Source organism: Pithys albifrons, chromosome 5, assembly GCF_047495875.1.
Source record: "Pithys albifrons albifrons isolate INPA30051 chromosome 5, PitAlb_v1, whole genome shotgun sequence".
Taxonomy (NCBI): domain Eukaryota; kingdom Metazoa; phylum Chordata; class Aves; order Passeriformes; family Thamnophilidae; genus Pithys; species Pithys albifrons.
In genome coordinates, this window is record NC_092462.1 from 66,704,809 (window position 1) to 66,725,095 (window position 20,287).

General features: G+C 40.0%; 1 protein-coding gene across 14 annotated transcripts in view; it reads right to left on the reverse strand.

The window, feature by feature from the left end:
- The window catches only part of ADD1 (adducin 1), a 63,119-nt gene that overhangs the window by 25,635 nt on the left and 17,197 nt on the right, over positions 1–20,287 (reverse strand). For all 14 annotated transcript variants that reach the window (XM_071556911.1, XM_071556913.1, XM_071556916.1 and 11 more), the window contains exons 2-4: positions 5,599–5,811; positions 4,218–4,380; positions 2,968–3,119 (exon numbers count right to left, since the gene is read on the reverse strand). In XM_071556911.1, the coding sequence (XP_071413012.1) occupies positions 2,968–3,119; positions 4,218–4,380; positions 5,599–5,793 (510 nt within the window). In that variant the 5' untranslated portion in view covers positions 5,794–5,811. The remainder of the gene's footprint in view (positions 1–2,967; positions 3,120–4,217; positions 4,381–5,598; positions 5,812–20,287) is intronic.

The window sequence follows — 20,287 nt, forward strand, 5'->3', positions numbered from 1 at the left end:
TGGTGGAATGTAGTAAATCCTTACAGGCTGGGATAACTCACCTACTATGGATAAAAGGAACAATACTGGGAGAAATGGGGAAAAAAGTGACTTTTTTTAGTAAAATGAGTTTACACTCCAACTGTATTTCTATCCTAGTAAGATACAAGGCATGAAATAGAAGTGTGTGAGAAAATGCAAGAATTTGGCCCACAGAACTAAAACATCTTGATGCTGAGCAGGGTTTTATCACTGATGCTGTTCCTGTGAGACATCTGTGAGCAGCACGGCACATTTGCAGGTTTTCTACCAAGCATCCCAACCTTCACTTATGCTTTTGCACTCTCATCTCATGCACACAATCAGAGTTTGTAACACAAAATAATTTTGGATTCAATTCATTCATATCTTGCAATGCATCTCTTAAAAGTCTCTAAAATGAAAAGTACAGGACACCTAGGTAGTTTAGGTGTCTCTCGATGGAGAATTAAAAGGCTCCATATGTTTTACTGGACACGAGAGACAACTCCCTACTTTGCTATGAGTCAACCCAGCTTTTAGGTTTGGGTGGTTTGTGTTTCAGTTTAGGTATTTTTGTGTGTTTGTTGTTTGGGGATTTTTAATTAAAAGTTATTTATGAGTTTTGCATTTCCCTGAGATGCAGCTACTTTATGCTGCTACTACCTCATGTCTTCTACTACTTGCAACATTAAATACATATTGCTTTGGTATAATTATGTTGCAGGGAAAAGCAATCCTAAAATAAGTAGTTGATCAGTCATCCAAAAGCTTCTAGTACAGATCTAGCTTTCTTTAAAACTAAAAAAGCTGGGAACATGCTACAGCCTAAGAACCTTAAACTGAATCAGTCAGTTGAAGTTAAACTGCACTTTTATGAGCCACCAAAATAGCTCTCCATTACAGAAGCGTAAATGATCTAGAAAACCTTTTACTTATTTATGCAAGGCAAAGAACAGGTATTATTCAAAATGCCCCAAGAGCTAATAAGAAGGCTCAAATGCAAGATAAGCAAGCAACAAGACTCATAAACCACCTTGTTTCAGGAATAGATCCAATAAACAGCACCTGCCCTCAAAGCACACCAATGGTGAATGATGTGTACCTTCTGCAAACCTGTTATCTCAAATTCTGCCTGACCCTGGAGGCACCCAAGTTCACTCTATTGTACTTGACATGAAAACCCTGAAGGTACTCCGGTTTACTCTACATTCTTATACTTGATGTGAAAGCTCTTGATGCTCTGTAATTCTGCTTCTCCATCAGGGCTGCACCAGTCTGAGCAGTTCCACACCAGCAGCTGTCAGTGATTGGTAAGGATCCAGAAAAGCAATGATACCTCATCTGATATGCCCATACTGATATATACTCTCATATCCTCACAATTTCTTTCTCCTGTTGCATCTTTTCTTTTACTTCAGAAGTGCACTGGCAGCTTTTAACTTGAATGCAATAACCCAGCAATTCCAGCATCCGCTCACAAAAATCTGAAATCCTGGAGTCAAACTCCAGCTCTGCATCAAGTGGTAGGCGTTCACTACATTCCAAAGGAGAGTCTTACAACTACTTAATGCATGGGTACATGAACAGGACTTGTTTTGTAAATATAACATCCTTGCTCTGTATCAGCTTCTGAAGATAAATTACACCTATCAGTCACCTTTCAGAATGCTGTTCACTGGAGGAGTTTGCAAAAGACAGGAGGACTATGACTTGGGACTGCTGTGACAAACCAAGAGCTTTCCAGGACCTCTACCATTCAAAACTGTCTAACCATTTTCAGAATCTCAAACGTCAAGTGCTTTGACTGTCTTCCACCTCAAATGGTATCATCTCTACTTGTATCTTCCTTGTGCTTCTCCCCAAAAAAAGCAAACTCAAGGCATTCCCCCCCAGTCATATACCCTTGCCCCAGCCCCCTCCCTAGGCGTGGCACTCTTCACTGCATTTACCTTTTTATCTACACACACAAACGTTCCCAGGGCTTAACTCTACAGTAGAAAGCCATCTCCAAACTTGCTTGCTTAGTAATCTTTTCACTGCATTAATGTCCCCTTCACAAAATCAATTCTCCTGTCACGTATGAAAAATCCGTGGGTGGCACAGAGCCATTTACAAGAACCATTATGTTGGATACGTTCCCTTACAAAAGGAATCAAACCAACACTGCCTTCATCCTATGCCTACATGTATCATTTATCATCTTCATCTGTTCACAGATAATATGCTTTGAAATCACAAAAAGCAGCAGTAGTAAGATTACCATAATTCGTTTGGATTGCAATCAGAAGAACTGAAAATACATAAAGGACAACCTCTACCATGTAGAAAAAACCCAACAATTCAGCTCTGTTAGGACAACAATTGACTGGGCTGCACACCACAGCTGTGACTCTACTCATGAGACTCATGTTGATCATTCTTCCGGCATACAAAACCTCCTTGATTTGACCTCCTTGTCATTATTTTTATGGATGCCAATGATTACTCAGTCACAAGGAAAACTGTTGGCACGCTGCATTAAGCAAAGTCGCTCGCTCATGTCAGGAATACTATGGCTTTTTTTCAGAAAGGCTGGTACCTTGAATTATAAAACTCAACTGAATGACTAAGAAGATATTTTAGTACTTCACAAGAAAATGAAGAAAACTAAAAAATGACCTTGCAGAATAATGCATACAATTATTTAAAGCATTTAAGATACTAAAAGACTGAGTCTTTCAGGAATCTTAATTTTCTCATAAGAAGTTTCATGTACACTCTCTCAAGACTCTATTCAGGCTGTGGTAACTGACATCCAAGCTGTTCCAGCTCTTACTCTTGAGATGCAATGACAAATCTCTTCACTATTATACTGCTTTCAATGCCACTTTGCTCCTCTTACACACAAAGAGAAAATGCCAGGGGAGGGGAGCAATTCTCTTGTATGTGAAAACAATTGGTTTAGTTATCCTTTGATTCAATACTCACTGTTATATGATTGTAAATAAGCTGAGACCAGCCAAAAAGATCTGCTAATCTGTAGAAAGCTGCCAATTTACATCGTAACAACTTCTCCCCTTTTTCATACGCGATGGAATCCGACCCTCTCAGGTCGTTCACTGGTGTCACCATGCCAAGACCTGAACAGGAGAAGGGATGAAAAAGCACAAGGGGTGGTGCATTCAGCATCAGTTCAAACCTACCAACAGGCCCCACTATTAGAGTAGTTGTTCTCACTAGTTTATATCAACATATTGCCTAAGAAATGGACAGCAAATTTTCACTACTATAATGTAATAATTCATATTCCACAAAAATAATGAGTCTTGAGGAAGGTTATTCAGCTTTGGTAGATGCAGCATTCATTTCCTTCCCTGCTATTAATTAGAGCTAAGGTGACAGTGCATTCCTTAGCAAAACACTTTTGTTCCTCTCTCAAACCAATGATTGTGTAAAATACACCTTCATTGTTAACAGAAAAATGTGACCCCAAATACTCCACTTTTTGAGACATATGATTTGGTATTCCTGACAAGAAAAATGACACATCTAAACAGATACACACAGGTTCACTCAATTAAGAAAATTAAGTACAAGCCAGAGAGAGGAACATCATGGTAAATAACACAAATACTGTAGTTCTACTTACAGTGCAATTAGAAATGTGGTTACAGTAACTGTGATAAAGCAGAACCAGGCCATGCTACAGTCTAAACTAAAGATTTATTTTGGAGCACAGGCAAGGATTTATGTTATCTGAACACAAAACCTGTGTGTACATGCATCGCACATTCTGGTTTTTGTTTTCCTTCCTTGTTCTGCTTGATTATGTTTCTTGTCTAAAGCTTCACTTCACAGGAGAAAGCTGCAAACAGGATTTCAATGGCAAAAATAATTAGTTTCTAAAGACCTTCACTGTTACCAGACTACTAATGAGCGTTTTACTTTCCTGCAGACAAACCATGTGGTAATTAGCAATATTTAAATCTTTAAATTTTTTACTAGCACTGACTTACTAGGCTTAATTTTCAATTAAGATACCACACTTGAAATAGCTTTTGGTATAAATTATATACATGAATCACATCACATACCACTGTGGCATTCAGAAACTAATCAATTCATTTCATGTTAGCAATGTTTCTGTGAGCAGAGCAGGGCAGCATTTGAGCCTCACAGTACTTTTCATTTCAAAAAAGGAAGAAGAATTCAGCTCTGATGGCTGAAGGTGCACTCACTCATGTTCAGCGCAGCCATCCCGCCCTGAGGGGCCGCAGGGTACACGTTTGGTACGTGCGTTGTCATGAAATCCGCAATCTGCTGTAGAGCCAATAAACCCGTGGGGTTCTTCCCCTTCTTGAACTGCTCCTGGATCATCGATTCCAGCTCTTCACAAAAGGCCTGGCAACACACATTGCATGTTGTAATGCATGTTCAAATGAACTCCAACCTTTCACACTCAGGTTCTTTTTAAGCACCGAGATGGAACCATCCGACACCTCTGCTGAGAAACACCCCAGGGCAGAACCACTGGGTGCACATGTAATCTGGAAACATTCCCCTCTGGAGCTCCAGTTATATGAGTCACTTGGGTATTTAATGGAAATTCCAGCATTCTCTCTTCAAATAACACCAAAACTCATTGAACTTACGAATATGAATTTCTGGAAGGTGAATGTACAATCGGCTTGAACACAAAACATGAAAGGAAAAGCAGATTTGTCATCACGGCTCACAAGGAACTGAGAGCCAAGAAGGCATTCAGGGACCTGAGCAGTAATGGCCACTGAATTTTTAACACATGCTTAAACAAGGGGTTGCGCACATTTTTCCTGTTTTTTTCTTCATTTTTTTTTAATATTTATTTTCTCTCTGATATATTTATCTCTGATATTGCTGACAGCTCCTGCTTCTAACCAAAACAGTGCAATTTGTACCAAAAGAGAAGTACATACCATTAGATGATTATCATTTTTTTAGTGACTTGTTTTCGTCAAATAGGTTGCCTTAACACAGAAAAACTGTAAATATACCACTACATCGCTGTTCTTAATGAAGTTATGTCATGAAATGTTTTGTATCTAAAGTCACCCACCAGTTATTACAAAAGGAACAAAGGGTATGAGAGAAATTTTGGTTTGTGTACTTTCTCCCCCAAGGGAATGTCTTCAATATTAAATGTCAGTCATTCATAGTTCATTACTGTGCACCTTTTCAGAAAGAGATATACAAAAATATTTCCTATTTCTGAATCACACATGAAAAAACAAGTACAGGACAGACCCATCTTGTATAAACTACTCTTAAAAAGTGTTACATTTAGACATTTAAATGAATACGTGAAAACAAAAAAAAATTACTTACAAGGACTAGATGGAAAATACGAAAAAAAAAGCTGATGAATATACAGAGAATTCTGAAAACAAGACTGAGGAGCTGCTTCATGATTAGACAATAAAAACTCAACCAGAAAGCATGAGGAAAAAAAATCAGGAAAAGCTAACCAGAAAAAAGCACAAATGGATCTAAGATGCCACAAAATTCTACAACTCCATCCTGACATTGAAAACAGAGATATTAAATTTATCACTTTAAAGTCAGAGAATTTTCTTTTCTTACCGGGCTTTGAAGTATCATGGAGACTCTCTTCTTCTGCTCCATCATGTTAAAATCCTGGCGAAGGTCAGGGGCCATATTTCTCTCTCTCAAATATTCTGGATTATTTTCATCAACTCGATCAAAATACCTCTCTTTGTGAGGGGCTGTTGTAGGAGGGGGTGAAGTCACCACCCCCACACCAGAATCACCATTCATAGCACAGTTTTAAGGAACCTATGAAGAGGGGCAGAAAAAAGGAAAATTATTTCCTTGCTTGCTTGATTTTAGAACTACATAAGTGTTTCTTGTTTAAGAGTAACAGTTCGACTCCACCTAAAATTAGCACGGCTTCTGAAACACAAACTGTTTGTGCAACTGGACAACAATGTTCTAGAGCAGGAAAAAAGATTTTTATATATAGGATCAGAAAAGGAGGCTAATGTATGTGAGAGGTCAAATATGATACATGTGCACATGCAACACAAAACTGATATAAAAGCTCCCATTTAAACTCCCCCCAGTTCTTTTAAGTTGTCTAAACAGCCTGATTTTCAGAACCAAGGAAGTCCTTTCAACCTTCTCAGAGACAACTGCAGAAGTTCAAGACACATGAGGTCTAAACTCATTAGTTTGAGGGGTTTTTTGGCTTTTTATTCCTTAAAAAAGTTAAAGCAGACTTTAAAAAAAAGAATATTGCATAAAACAGATTTTAAATAATTACAGAAATTAGGATATTATACAAGTTCATTAATAGGAAGAGTCACCCCCACCAAAACATGCTCAGATTGTGAACATGTTTCTGGAGACAAATTCAAAAATACTGACTGTGCAACCCGAGGTGTTGCTTTTCCCATTTAACAACATGCACATCAGTGTATCAGCAAGTGGTTTTGGGGATCTGGAAGCACAGGCACACACAGCCCCCACCCCCGGCCAGGTTCGTTTCATTTTTGCACGTTCCAGTCAGTGACCGCAGGTGAGAGGCTGAAAGCTCAGCTGGTGTTGCTCACACACCACCTTCCCCCACTCACAACCACCCCTGTGTAACATCATCCCAGTTTTCTGGGCACAATATCACAACCTTCATTCCAAAATCATCTTTATTTTTTGAATCCCTCCACTGACAAGCAACCAGTTCAACAAAGCCACCCTTGCAACACTTTGAGATTCAAAAGCCTGATTCCTGGTCATCTGGCACTTCAAATTAAAAATAAGCTTTTGCAGTAAAGTTTGGTTTTCTTTGCATATTGTGCATGACTAAACAAATGTCACTAACACAAACTCTACTTCACTGAGCTGCAATGGGAATATTTAACTCTGAATGCTGTGCTAGTTCAGCAAACTGCAATTATTTGCACTATACACCAAACAAGCAAGGTTGAAACCACTGGTCATCGTAACATTCTACAATTTCATTAAGAAAATGAGCTGAGTAAAGTTAGTAGGTCTTTTCCTGAAGGTGGAAGACTAAATAAAGAGAACAAAGTAGGAGAATCCAGCTCTCTGTCCCAGGAAGGGCAAACAGACTGATTTCAATAACAGATTTTGAGTCAGAGGTCACACTGCAATGAGAACCCTGATCTAAACAGTCAGTTTTGTTACACACCTGGAGTTCTGCAAGGATTAGTACCAGAAAAATCTCTTGATATTATCAAGTGACTGCAATTCTTTTTGCTATGCAGTAGGAAAGACTGTCTTCATGCAAGTAATCATTAATCTTCTACATGTTATAAAGAGTAAATTTTGATGCACATCTCTATTCTTTCACTATTTTTAGATTTTTATTAGGAACTTGTCTTAAACTGTACGTGCTTGTGGATTTTAACTTCCTTAGTAATTTATTTGCATAGTTATTAGCTAAAACCACTTTAGATGTGGACACTCACAAAAAAGGCAAGTTCACAATAATTATTTTGAAATGCAAATTAAATAAGATCATCTCTATGCAGAAAATTATCTATTTCAAGGCCCCAGAATCAGGTCTCATCCTCTTTAATTCTTACATTACAAAGTAAGTTTCAAAATTCAACATTTTTCTTATTTCAGAATGAACAAACCACTGAACTGAGAAAGCTGAACACAGTAAGCAAAATAAAAGTATTTTCCTTGACTCTGCAGAAGAAACTACTACAAAAATCTAGGTTAGCACTTAAGACACTCAAGTTTTAGGCACTCAGTGATTTCCACCCACTGAGTTACTAAATAAACACACACACAGACACCTCTGCACTGATTAAAGTATTTAAAGTTTAGGCTTTAAACATCAAGGTGGATTGCTTTTCTTTTTTTTTTAATCTGTGTAGGATCATATACCCATCTTTATTTTTTCATTACTATCTTTCCTTCACTCAGGAAGAAACAGAGTGCATAGCAAGAAGAAATAATGCTTTTATCCACATGGAAAACCTTTCAAGGTATTAGACCTAGAAGGTTTTAAGGAAGTGAAGTTACAGCAAAGCAGACACCTCTTCTTTGGCAGCTTCAGATGCCTCAACACAGCCCCTCTAAGTTCTCTTCCTCCTCACAACCTCCAGACTGCACCATCTGCCATTTCCTACCTCAAAAACGTTTTTGGAGGCCCACTGACACATTTCACAACCCTCCTCTGAGCTCCATCAGACATACTAACATCTCTGCACCCAGGGTTTTGCTGAAAAACGAGTTTGCAGATCCAAACATGTCTTCTCTCTTACAGTAACACCTCCCTTGGGCCAACAGAAGTCTGAACTTCACCAGCCTCTGCGCATCACAAAAAATCAGGGAGTTTAGGAACAAATACAAGGGCAAGACCACAAATAAAGATGAACTGACCACTGAAGTAGATCAGAATTTATACTGCATTCTGCTGAGTGGAGCCCCAAACGTGCCTTTACTTTAAAGGGAAGTCTGGGAAAACTATGAAGCTCGAGCTCAGCACCAGCAGAGAACAGTGGCCTCTCCTGCCTGCTAAGGCTTTTAGTTTTCAGACTATACTGCCATGTTGTGTATGTGCATGCACAGTCTTATATACATTAAACTGTACACACATCTGCAAACATAATCTTGCATTTAATTATTCACACTAATCCCATACTCTCAGAGTACCAAGAGCTATTTCCAAATGAATGGCACACAATTACCTGACTGTTTCTCACACTGGGAAGAAGCTGGCCCATAACAGCCTGTACAGGCAACATTAAAATGGGATCAGTGTCTTGCCAAAGCTGCATTATTCTTCCATTCAAGCATTAAGGTGACATTCAAGAAGGTTCTGGGAAGCTATTACTGCTTCACCAGTACGATTTTCTTGTGAAATTATTGCCACTACAATGTTTAACATTAAGTGGTCATTTTATATCTTAAGGTCAAATATCAGTTTCATTGCTCAGTTTTGCAGACACCCAAGTAAGTGGCATCCCCTCACCAAGGTCTAGCAATTAATTGTTTTAACATAACTGTAACAGTGTTTGTTTTAATGTCTGTCAGCAACACATGTTAAAGGTATTGGCTTTGGGATTAGAAGCAGATGCGCTTAAGAATATTTTTGCGCAAGCCACTGAAACATATTTATGATTTTCCTTGAAAAATCTTCTGGGAGTAAGGCAGGATGAACTCTCCAGTAAGAGCTTCAGTAATACGGATACCGATAAATAAATAAAAGGAATCTGGACAGTGAAGTTGAACACACACTGGGGAACAGCCAATGGTTCCATAAACTGGAAGGTCACACTGAAAATCACAACGGGCTGCCAAGGCAGTTTAAAAAAAAAAGGGAAGAAAATTAAGGCAGTCTTCACACCCACTTGAGTACAGACAGCTTCTCTCTGGTGGTGCACCACAGCTCCCAGGTCAGATAAGCTGCAGTGCCAAAGGACTTTCTGCCACGATAAGGGCTTTGTGTGAGAGGCAGCTCTGACACAACCGTGTCAGAAAAAGCCACACCCGTAACTGAAAGCGCTGGGGCTGGAAAATATAAGTGCACAAAACCCCTTCTGTCAGCAGCAGTTTTTGTCAAACACAGACAGATAGGGGAACAGCAACTGGTACTAGGGTGGGGCAAAGAAAAATAAACATCTGTGAGAAAATCCCAACAGCACCAACAGAAGCAATGGCATCCACTCTTCTCTATGTACGTACACACAAACACTGTGGTGGTCAAACCAGAGCCATCAGCCAATCCACAGGATATCCCAAGCTGGAAGGGACCCCAAGGATCATCCCAGCTCCTGGCCTGGCACAGGACTGTGCCCAGGAGTCACACCATGTGCCTGACAGTGTCATGTATTTATCACACGGGGCATGTGGATGTGTGTGCAAGTGTTATAAACAGGTTATTTGTGAAACACATTCAGGAAAACAGCCTGATAATATTTATAGTTCACTTACAGATACTGAACACTTTTTACAAGAAAAAAATCTGAAATTGGTATGAGTATTTCAGGTTACTTCCATCATTCAAAACCCCCTCCCTCTCCATTCTCTTCTAACCCAACAATTCCATTAAGAGGAATCATGTAGAGTGGTCTTACAGAGTTGAGTTTAAACAAAAGAATAAAGTTTTAGAACAGAAATGCCATAAAAATTTTAACATTAACCTTCAAAAAGAAGAAAACACTCAATTTTTTTAAAACAACTTACATTTCTCAGTACTCAGATGACGCACATAGAGTCAAAGAGGTACAAACAGGTACAACAGTGAATAACACTCAGTAAGAATCCACAATAACTTAAAGGTTCATAAAACCCCCACCCTTAAGTTTAAACAATTATATAATTTAAAAAAAAGGATTTGGGTTGGGATTTTATTGTAGTTAATAAATATACTCAAAACTTCAATATTAACTCATTTTGATACATGGATGTTGGGACAGATTTAAGTACTTCTGCCCACAGTAGCTTGTAGGTTCAGTGTTTCTCATCGAACCACCATCATGAACATTGTGTGAACATTGGGAAGATCTAAAATGTCTCACAACATGTACACTCGTAGGGATCAGCTAACTACACTTCTTGAAAAAATGAAGTTTTGCAACCATTTAAACGTTGGGTTTGTTTTGTAATAAGTTTGTGATGTGTTATTTTTGCTCCTCCCCACACCCTGAGGAAATTGTTTTTCACTAGGGCTGCAGTCAATGGAATTTGACCCAAAGGCTCCTGCCACCAAAGACTGAGCACAGCTCTCCACACCAACACAGCTCTAGGTCCGCTCAGGCCAGGTCAGAACAAAAACACACTCTGAGAATCAGGAAGAAGGTTGTGCTAAGGCAACAAGGGAACCTGAGAGACATCTGAAAGAATCAAAATACACTGTCAGTTCACAAGACACCACATGAAAAAAGTAAACAAACAAAATCCCAAACCAAACAAAAACCCCAAACAAACAAAAAAAACCAACACAAACAAGAAAACCACAAAAAACTCCCAAAACAAGAACACACAACAGTTTTGTGGGGTTTCTTTTAAGTTCAGGAGAGTTATCTGTTCAAAACCTTACAAAACCCAGTCATTTCAGAGAAGGACAAAAACCCCAAACCTGCTCTCTTCTTGGTACCTTACAGTTTCTCTGTACAAAATAACATGGAAGCAAAATACCTGCACAGGACCAATTCTGCCAAATTTGCCAAGTAAGTGAGCAGCAAACTTTGCAGCTGCTGATACAATCCCAGTCACCAGCAACAATGATCAGGACACTCAGCTGCAGAATGCGTCGCTTTCAAGGACTATCCTGAGGATGATACACTAATTTCCTTTGTATCCATTTTTTTCTGACAGTTCTGTCACGAAGTGATCTCCTCTCACACCAGAACTATGCAGAACTAACAGAGGTGAAAATAGATTTGACAAGAAGTTACTGGGGAAGGGATAAGGAGGTAACAAAACAAAATAACTTGTTTTCTTTCCTGTTGTGCAACCAGCAGCCTTTGAGGAGTAAAAGTTACCTAAAATCTCATGCACGGGACAAGTCGAGCAGTGTGATGGCAGGGGAAGGGAAGGGAGCTCTGTGCTGGATACAAACAGAGCAGGACAGGGAAAGAACTGAAAAAGAGTAATTTTATGGCCCAGGAAGGAGAGTCAGGGGACTGCAGAAAGCTGCAGAGCTGAAATTACTGAGTGGGGAAGTCATGGGGTGACAGGAGGAAGGAAGGGGAAGGGAAAGGGTCGGGCAGCACTGGGGTGGGGCAGCAAGAAAGCCAAGGGGTAAGGGAGCCACTGCAAACAGACGGAGTTAGCGTGACAATCGAGTTGGGGGGGAGATGGCAGGGAAGCAGAACGTCCCTCTACAGAAAATAAGGTTTCATTATCACTTGGTGTCTCCGAAAAAATTTGTAAGCTTGCACTGTTAGCACTTCACTCAATGTTCCAATCCTTCTGTAATTTTTCAATTTTTCCTTACTTGAGAATAACATTTGCCAGACTTTCTAATTAAAAAAATTAATACAACTTTGTAACAGAGAAATTATTTATGATTCGCACTAAAATTTCCATCATTTCCAGTGACAGCATTTTGGCACTGATGACACTGAATTTGTTCTTGCCATTTTAAATGTTTCCTATTGAACTTTTAAAAGGAAAAGCTGGCATTATCTTAGGAAGTCTAAGAACAAAGAAAGTAAATCATGACTGTACTACTTACTAGACAACGTACTTAATATCATGAACAATTACATTATTTTCTAGCAAATGTTCCCAGCTCATGCATCTACAGAATTTCCTCTGCTCTTTCTGTTCAAACAGGAAAAGATTATTTCATGAACAAGAACAGTATTGAATGCAGGCACCATCATTTTGTTTATTAAAAGAGATGCTGCAAGTTAAATATTAGACTCTGAAATTTAAAGAAATCCAACAGTAAGTTTATCTGACCAAAAGTATTGCATTTTACATTTGTAATATCAAGCCTTAGTGTCTATGACAACAGTTCAAGAAACAATCTGTGTTAGAGAACGTGGGACAAAAATAGACCAAGTCTATTGGAAAGGCACAGAGTCCATAAGCAACTATTTCCCACTTTCACCTTCTCTAAAACACTGAAATCAGAGACCCAGCACAGTGGCCTGTGAGTGGTCCCAAGGTTACACAAAAAACAGGCTTTCCAGGCTGCTGTGCTAACGGGACATTTAAGGAGCCACCATGTAACTACATCAGGTTGTAAAACAACATAATTGCTGTTCAGCTTTATCAAAGTCAAATGAAGCAGGTGATGGGAAAACCCAGAGCAGATTCACCACAAGCAAATCATACCAGACCAACCTGATCACCTGCAACAAAATTACATTATCTGTCAGTGAGAGGAGAGCAGCAGATGTAAGTTTAACAAAACTTCAAAGTATTTGACACTTTCCCACCACCTTCTCCTGGACAAACCAGCAAGACAGACTGGATGGGGGGTGTGCAGAACAGGCAGGAAACTGGGGTGCACTCAGAGAGGGCTGATCAATGGGTTTGACTCAGGCTGGCAGCCTGGCACAAGTGGGGGACCCCCAGAAAACAACAGCAGGACCCACTGTTCAGCATCTCCTGGGGGACAGCAGAGTCAGCAGTGAAGCTGCTGCAGCAATGAAGGAAAATCAGGTGCTGGGATGCACCCAGAGGGACATCAACAGAGACAGAGATGTGACCAGCCCAGTCTACCAAGTGCTTGTCCTGTCAGGCCACACCTGGAGTGCTGTGTCCAGTTCTGGTCTCCACAGTTCAAGAAAAGACACAGACTGAGTGGAGGGGGTACAATGAGAGCCATGAAGATGACCAGAGACTGTAGAATCTGGTCTGTGAGGAAAGGCTGAAGGAACTGGGTCCTTTCCCCCTGGAGAAGAGAATGCCTGGGGGTACCTCATGGCACTTTTATGGTATTTAAAGGGAGGCTACAAAACGGATGGAGGCTCCCTCTGCACAAGGAGCCACGTGGAAAGGACAAGGGGCAACAGGTGTAAGCTGCACCAGGAGAGGTTTCACCTTGATACAGGAAAGAACTTTTTTACACTGAGAACAATCAACCACTGGAACAACCTCCCCAGGAAAATGGTGGAATTTCCATCACCTGGAGGTTTCAGGATATGACAGGGTAGGGTGTTAGATAACGCCACCTAGGCTCCCTTTCCCACAACAGGCTGGCTCAGATAATATTTAACCTGGGCTGTTCTATGTCGTATGATTCTACATAGCACAAGCCCACCTAAAATTTATGCCAGAATTTAGGTGGGCAGATTCAGCTGGGATATTGTTAAATATAGCTGTCTAAATTCTGCAGAAGTTTCAGTATCTATGGCTCAGAATACATAATTCAGTCCTTGCAAACAGAAAAGGAGAGAAGCCAGCACTAACACTGTATTAGAAGCTAAGATACAGAGAGGTTATTTCCCTGATTCAAAAGGCCAAGAGTAGCAAACTTTTAGAAACAGTAATCATTCCCGTCTCCTCCCTGACCTGGAAAAGCATTGTATCCCAGAGACTGGACTCAGCAGGAAGCTGAGAATGACGTACAGGGAGAACAGGACAGCACACTGTGCTATTCCTCCCCTCACTGCAAGGTACAGTTGCAGCCCACGCTCACCATTGGTACCATTCTCATGTCAAATCCTCTCTAACAGAATTTATTAATTTAAATTGGAAAGATGAAATTTCCAAGAAACAGCTTGCTCCAAGCTAATTACAATGATAAGGAATTCCAAGCTAAATTCCCTTTCCCTCTTCAGATCCTTTCTTCTCTAATTTTCCTGCTAAACAGTTTACAGGAGAAACGACAGAACAGCCATTTCTCCAAGAGTTTGATAAAGACCAACAGCTTCAAACCTGCTCATTAACCCAGCATCAAAATTACCTTGCTTTTTCCCTTCTTTCACTCAGTAACTTAACCTACTTGTTCCATACCCTTCTTATACAGCATTTCTGCAAGAGCTCAGTACCTAAATGAATGACAGATTAGGGAAAGTGATAACACAAAATGTCACACTGTTCATGTAACAGGAAGAAACTCTCTACATAAGTACCTTAAACCTCGGATGCCTTAAGCTTTTCTGCTGAAACCTTAAGAGCTTCTTCACAAAAGTATCAGAAAATTTGCATGCAAATGACAAAACAGGAGTTTCACCAGTGTCTTTTGCATTTCTCCAGGCACAGTGTGCAAGCATGAATTCTGCAAGCTGTTATATATTTTTCCACTTTTTACACTAGTGGAGCACCAATGGTTACACGTGGTAATTGCAGTGAGACACTTTTTCTCTCCACTTCAGTGCCTATTAGCCCCAGGAGTAATTCCTTACAGTTCAGTCAAAAACATGGGCTTTGGTGTGTTATAGTTCAAGGCAGTATCATGACTTTCAGATAAATTTATTTTATGAAGTTACTCCAGCACTGAGATTAAAACCCGCACGCTGAACCTCAACTTCAAGAACCCTCCAAGTGAGTCCTCATAATTACACTGCCAAATGCCACTGAAGCTGATTTGCCTGGAATTTTATTTCAGAAATCTGACTCACAATTCAAATAAGTTCGTCACCTAATTCTGTGTTTTTCCCTTAGTAATAGTTTAGTATCACAAAACTCATTTTAATACAGCTAATGCAAGGGAGTACAAATGAAGACAAAAATTAAGTCAGAATTACTTAGTGCTGAAAAGGCATAATTAGAAGTAAATTCAAAAATTGTAATAAATCACTATATTGGTATCACAAAGATTATGCTGTGGCCAGGTGGTCTATTGCAACAGTAAAATAAATTTAAAAGAACCAACCCACAAGTATAAAAATTACCTTCTCTCACTTTGAGAAGAACACTACTAGAACATTATTTCTGTTTTTCACGAACATGCTTCAATCATAGACATGAAATATCAGAGTTCAGGAAAAGGCTTCAAACATGATCTGGAGACTATAAGTCAGAATCAGAAAATTCAGTGAACCAGAAAGATTAAGAGGTCATAGAGGTGACAGGGCCTTTTCAGTCCTGCTAACCACAGCATGGAGACATTTAGCACTTGGGAGCAAATAACAGACACGTTTGCCCTTGAACAGAGCTGGAAGTTTCCTAACCATGCACACACAATACTGAGCCAATAACTCAGCTTTGAAAATTTGCATAACACACAAGTTCTAATCCAACTTCCAGAGTACCTTCTACTACCTGTCTGCACTGAGATCAGAGCCCCGTCTGCCTCTCAAATCTATGAACCTGCCCTTGCTTCTCAGGCTTTGTGAAAAATAAGTTCCGCGTGTACAACATGCTTATGTTATTTGCAGCTTCCGAAGCACTTCCAGTCTTCCAGCACCTTTCTGTGGTTTTGTTTGGTTTTTTATAGCACCTTCATCTGCTGCAGGTTGGTGACAGTTGGAGACAATGCCAGACTCAGAGACAGAACCAAAAATCCTCCTTAATCCTTCTCCTACACTCAGGTCAAACTGATCAGACCTGCAATCAGGATAAATTTTCTGTCAGAACAGGTAGGATCTCTTACTATTTTGTAATAATCTTCAGTAGCACAAAGAGCAAACTCCTGAATGATTCAGACATACCTGACCTGGGAAATTTCAGTTATGACAAGCACAAAGTTCCACAATCCCTTAGCCTGTCTCACTGGCTTGTTTGATGCATTCAGCAGTTTACTCCACGGGAACTGACATGCTTAGGTTAATGTCTTTTAAAGTTAACAGAATAAAAACAGAATGTAGAACAGGGCTGCACTAGAGAAGCAGTCGCTCCATGCCTCATTGACAACTTGTTGAACAGCAAATATTGGTGTAAAGTGTTTTTGCAGCCTCCTTTGCTGCGACATTTCACTCCGATGTCACAGAGGTGCCACACGACAGTACTGAGCGAGAGTCAGTCAAGTCACTCATCTTCCCCTTCATCCTTTAATTGTGTAGAAAGTATCTGAGGCCTAGACAATGTAAAATTCAAGTACTTTCCCACTATTAATATTCATGGTTGGTGGCAGCAGCACCAGAAAATGAATGGACATTTATTTTTGCCATCAGGGTCACAAGTCTATACAAATAAAGAGGTTTAACCCAAATACTGCTTATTTTTAGGTTTCTGTGAACCCACATGCACTTCCCAAGCCTCACACCAAACAGGCTAATGAGCCAGTGCCTGGAGATTTTTGAACACAGGTCAAATCAGATCACCAGCTTTCCAAGGGCAGGGCCCCAGCTTTATCCAACAAGTATTTAGAAAGCCTGAGACAAACTGATCAGCATGTCTGACCCAAACATGAACACTGTCTTTAAAAGGAAGACAGAAAAGCTGCTAGACTTTTAATTCCAAGACTGGATTTGTGAAAAGCACAAATGCACACAATCACTTTCTCAAACAAAGAGCCACCAGTGTACTGAAGCAAAATTAGATGTCTATTTTCCCAGTGTAATTAATCAGGAGAGAAAGCGTCCACCATTTCCACATACCTGCATGTGAAATCATGTTTTTCTAGAAAACAACACACTGAAAGCCACAGAAGTCCCCAGATGCCTGAAGAGTACTGCACAGAGTCCCCAGAAGGAAAGCCACCTGCCCTTACCAGAGAAGAGCCTCAGGCTGCTTCACGGAGCGGGGCAGTGGTTGCACCGGGGGCTTTAGACAGAAATGAGAACTAGGTCAGGACCCACAACCGAGGACATGGTTTTACCATCTCCATTGTAACCTGGGGGTGCTCCTGACACAGCAGTTCAGGAGCAGTTCAGCAGTTCAGTCTCTTCTCCCAGGCACTCAGCAATAGGGCAAGGGGGCACGGGCTCAAGCTCTACCAGGGGAAATTGAAGTTGGAGATCAGAAATAAATTCTTTCCAGAGAGAGTAATCAGGCATTGGAATGGGCTGCCCAGAGAGGTGGTGGATTCCCCATCCCTGGAGGTTTTTCAGCTGAGCTTGGCTGTGGCACTGAGTGCCATGATCTGGTAAATGGACAGGAGTTGGACCAAGGGTTGGACTTGATGATCTCGGAGGTCTTTTCCAATCCAATCGATTCTGTGATTCTATTGAGGAAGGGCACACGGCACAGACTCTTCCCCACAGCAATGGGGAGGCTGCAGCACTGCTGGGGAACTGTGGGGTTCATAAGCAGCTTTACCAGAAGGCAGCAAACACCAGAGCTCCTTTGAACACGGCACAGTGTGAGGGGCACGTTGTCCCAAGGGCAGTCACACACACACTGCTGTAGGTGCAGTGATGAGAGGAGAGAAAAGCTTCCTTCTGCCTTCAAGATCTTCTTTTCACCTCAAGGTCAGCAAAATGAACAAGACCCCTCCACTATGCAATACGACCACAGTAGCCTTGGTTCACTTTACCCATAAGGTTTTATAAGTTAATATTTTCCGATGGTACTGTCTATCCAGCACTGCCCTTCTTTTAAATAAAGGAGACTGGACATTGTAAAACTAGACATGAAAATCCAATTTTATTATAATGTTTGTTAGGTTTTTCAAAAAGGACATACTAGATCAGTGTCTGTGGAAAAACAGATCCCACACATAAACCCAATGCTATAACAGATACAAAAAACATTGAAAAACTTATGTTTAAAATGTAAAATAATGTTCACCACTGCTGAAGCTTTCAAAAAGTGCTGTGACTAACAAAAGCTCCTACAAATGACAGAAGAAATTAAAACTCATTTTTCAACAGGAACATAGATTACTTCCCTGATACTTTAAAAATGCCAGAAATTTTAGTAACTTTAATTATTCACATCTAAAATTATTAGTATGGTGATGCATAAAGCATCAGCTGAATGCAGCAGTGCACAGGCAAAGTGGCCCCATTCTGGCCAGGATCCAGTTATTTTCATGTAGACTGAATAGCAAGGGATGAGATTCCTGAGGCGAGTTGGAAACGAACAGAACAATGAAATTTAACCCTGTGAACTCCTCTGCAACAGTAACTTCTTCCACAACAGCTGCATGACACTATTTATTTACAGAGGAGAGAAAAGTAGTCAGATTCTTTTCCCTCAGTTACACATAAATAGTACAGACACCACCGTTGACTTGTTAAGCCACAATTTCACTCTATGCAAGCATGAGAGATATTTTTGGGGTTTGGTTGAATTTTTTAAAAGTTAATTTCTGTTAGATGCTGAAAAAAATCCCTGGACTTGGGATGAAGAATCTCTTGACTTACTCATTTGGGTACTACCCTCTGGAACAGAAGATGTCCTGGGGTAAACACTAAAACAGATTAGATACAAAAACTCCAAACCAGGTCATTTTAGTTTTAAATATAACTGCATGGACAATGACAGGGCAAATTTAAAAGCACTGTATCCCAAGGGTTCAGGTCAGCCACAGAATTTACACCAGACTGTAAAGGACAACCCCACACTGGACAACCCGAGGACACGAACCCCACGGAGCAGGAACAGGGAAGGTCCATGCCCAGGACCCCTCTGAGCTGCCCACGGACACACAGAAACACAAACACCAAGGCCCACCTTGTTTATCTCACCTCCTGTATGGAAAAGACCACACCTAAAGGGAAAAAATTCCATTTACTGCTACAGTTCATTATGAAGCTGAAACTGGAATGTTTAAATAGGATAGTAGGAAAAGATTCTGTAGGTATTTTATCCACAAGACATCTAAATAAGGAGTCTACATTTACTGGAGTTAAATAAGTAAATAGTGGAGTTCTTGGGTTTGTTTCATGGGTTTTGTTTTGTTGTTGTTTTTTTTTTAATCAAGAAAATCTACTAACAAACTGAAATGCTAAAAACCAAGCACACGAATTGTCAGATTCTGCTTTTCAGTCTACTCTGATAGTGGGATTTATGAAGGAGTTCTGGAAAAAGGACTGCAAAATCGAAATACTCTCGTTCAACTCCTTCATTCACCAGAAATTATTAAACCTTAATGACAGCTCTTACACTTCCTAATTTGGAGACAAGACTTCTTACTCAAGCAAGGGCAAACTAAAAGAGCTGAAGCACAGCAGTTTTGCTCTCCAGGCTGAAATCAAGTATTAGTATGTTCATTATATATTACAATAAGGAGCACTGTCCCTAATGCAAGATTGTATAAATTATATCTAATTTTGTTAAGCTAAGACACCACATTCATTAACTCTTTTTATCTTGGTCTCTGCTCCTGCTCCAAAGTACAGTCTTGAAAGAAAATAAAAGTAACTTGCCTGTCCATCAACAATGGTAATTAGTTTTCAGCTTACACTCTCTCCTCTTTTTTTTCCTTTTTAAAGATCTTACATTTCACAATAAAATTTTTACTTGAATCAGAGGTAGACTAACCTGTCTTTTTTATACAATACCTCATTTTGTCGCTGGTTTTCTTAGGCAAGGACATCATAAATCGTAACCATGTTCTGGCAGCATTTGTGGCTACTCAAAATTATCTAATAACTCCCCACCATTAAATTTAAGAAGGACACGAATTTCTTTGTGCTTTTCAGGAAATGTTAAGAAAGTTATAAAGAATTAGTGTAGCTGCTCCAAAAGATTATTGAAGTGCAAAACCAGAAGGATGAAGAGGCTGACCAAGAAGAGAGTGCCAGCACTTGGCACCAGAGCCACAAGGTGAAGTTTCTTGGTGAATTCATGACTGATACACCTACAACTTTGGAGATCCTACAGCACATGCCTCACAAGAAAAAAATCCTTCATTATTATAAGACTGGTTGGATGAGATTTCTAAGATGGAACTAAACTGAATATTCATGACTAGATGCATGAATTCCACCATGTTTTTCTGGCGGAGTATCCAAGTAACTCAGAAACTGCTCCAGTGATTAGAGAG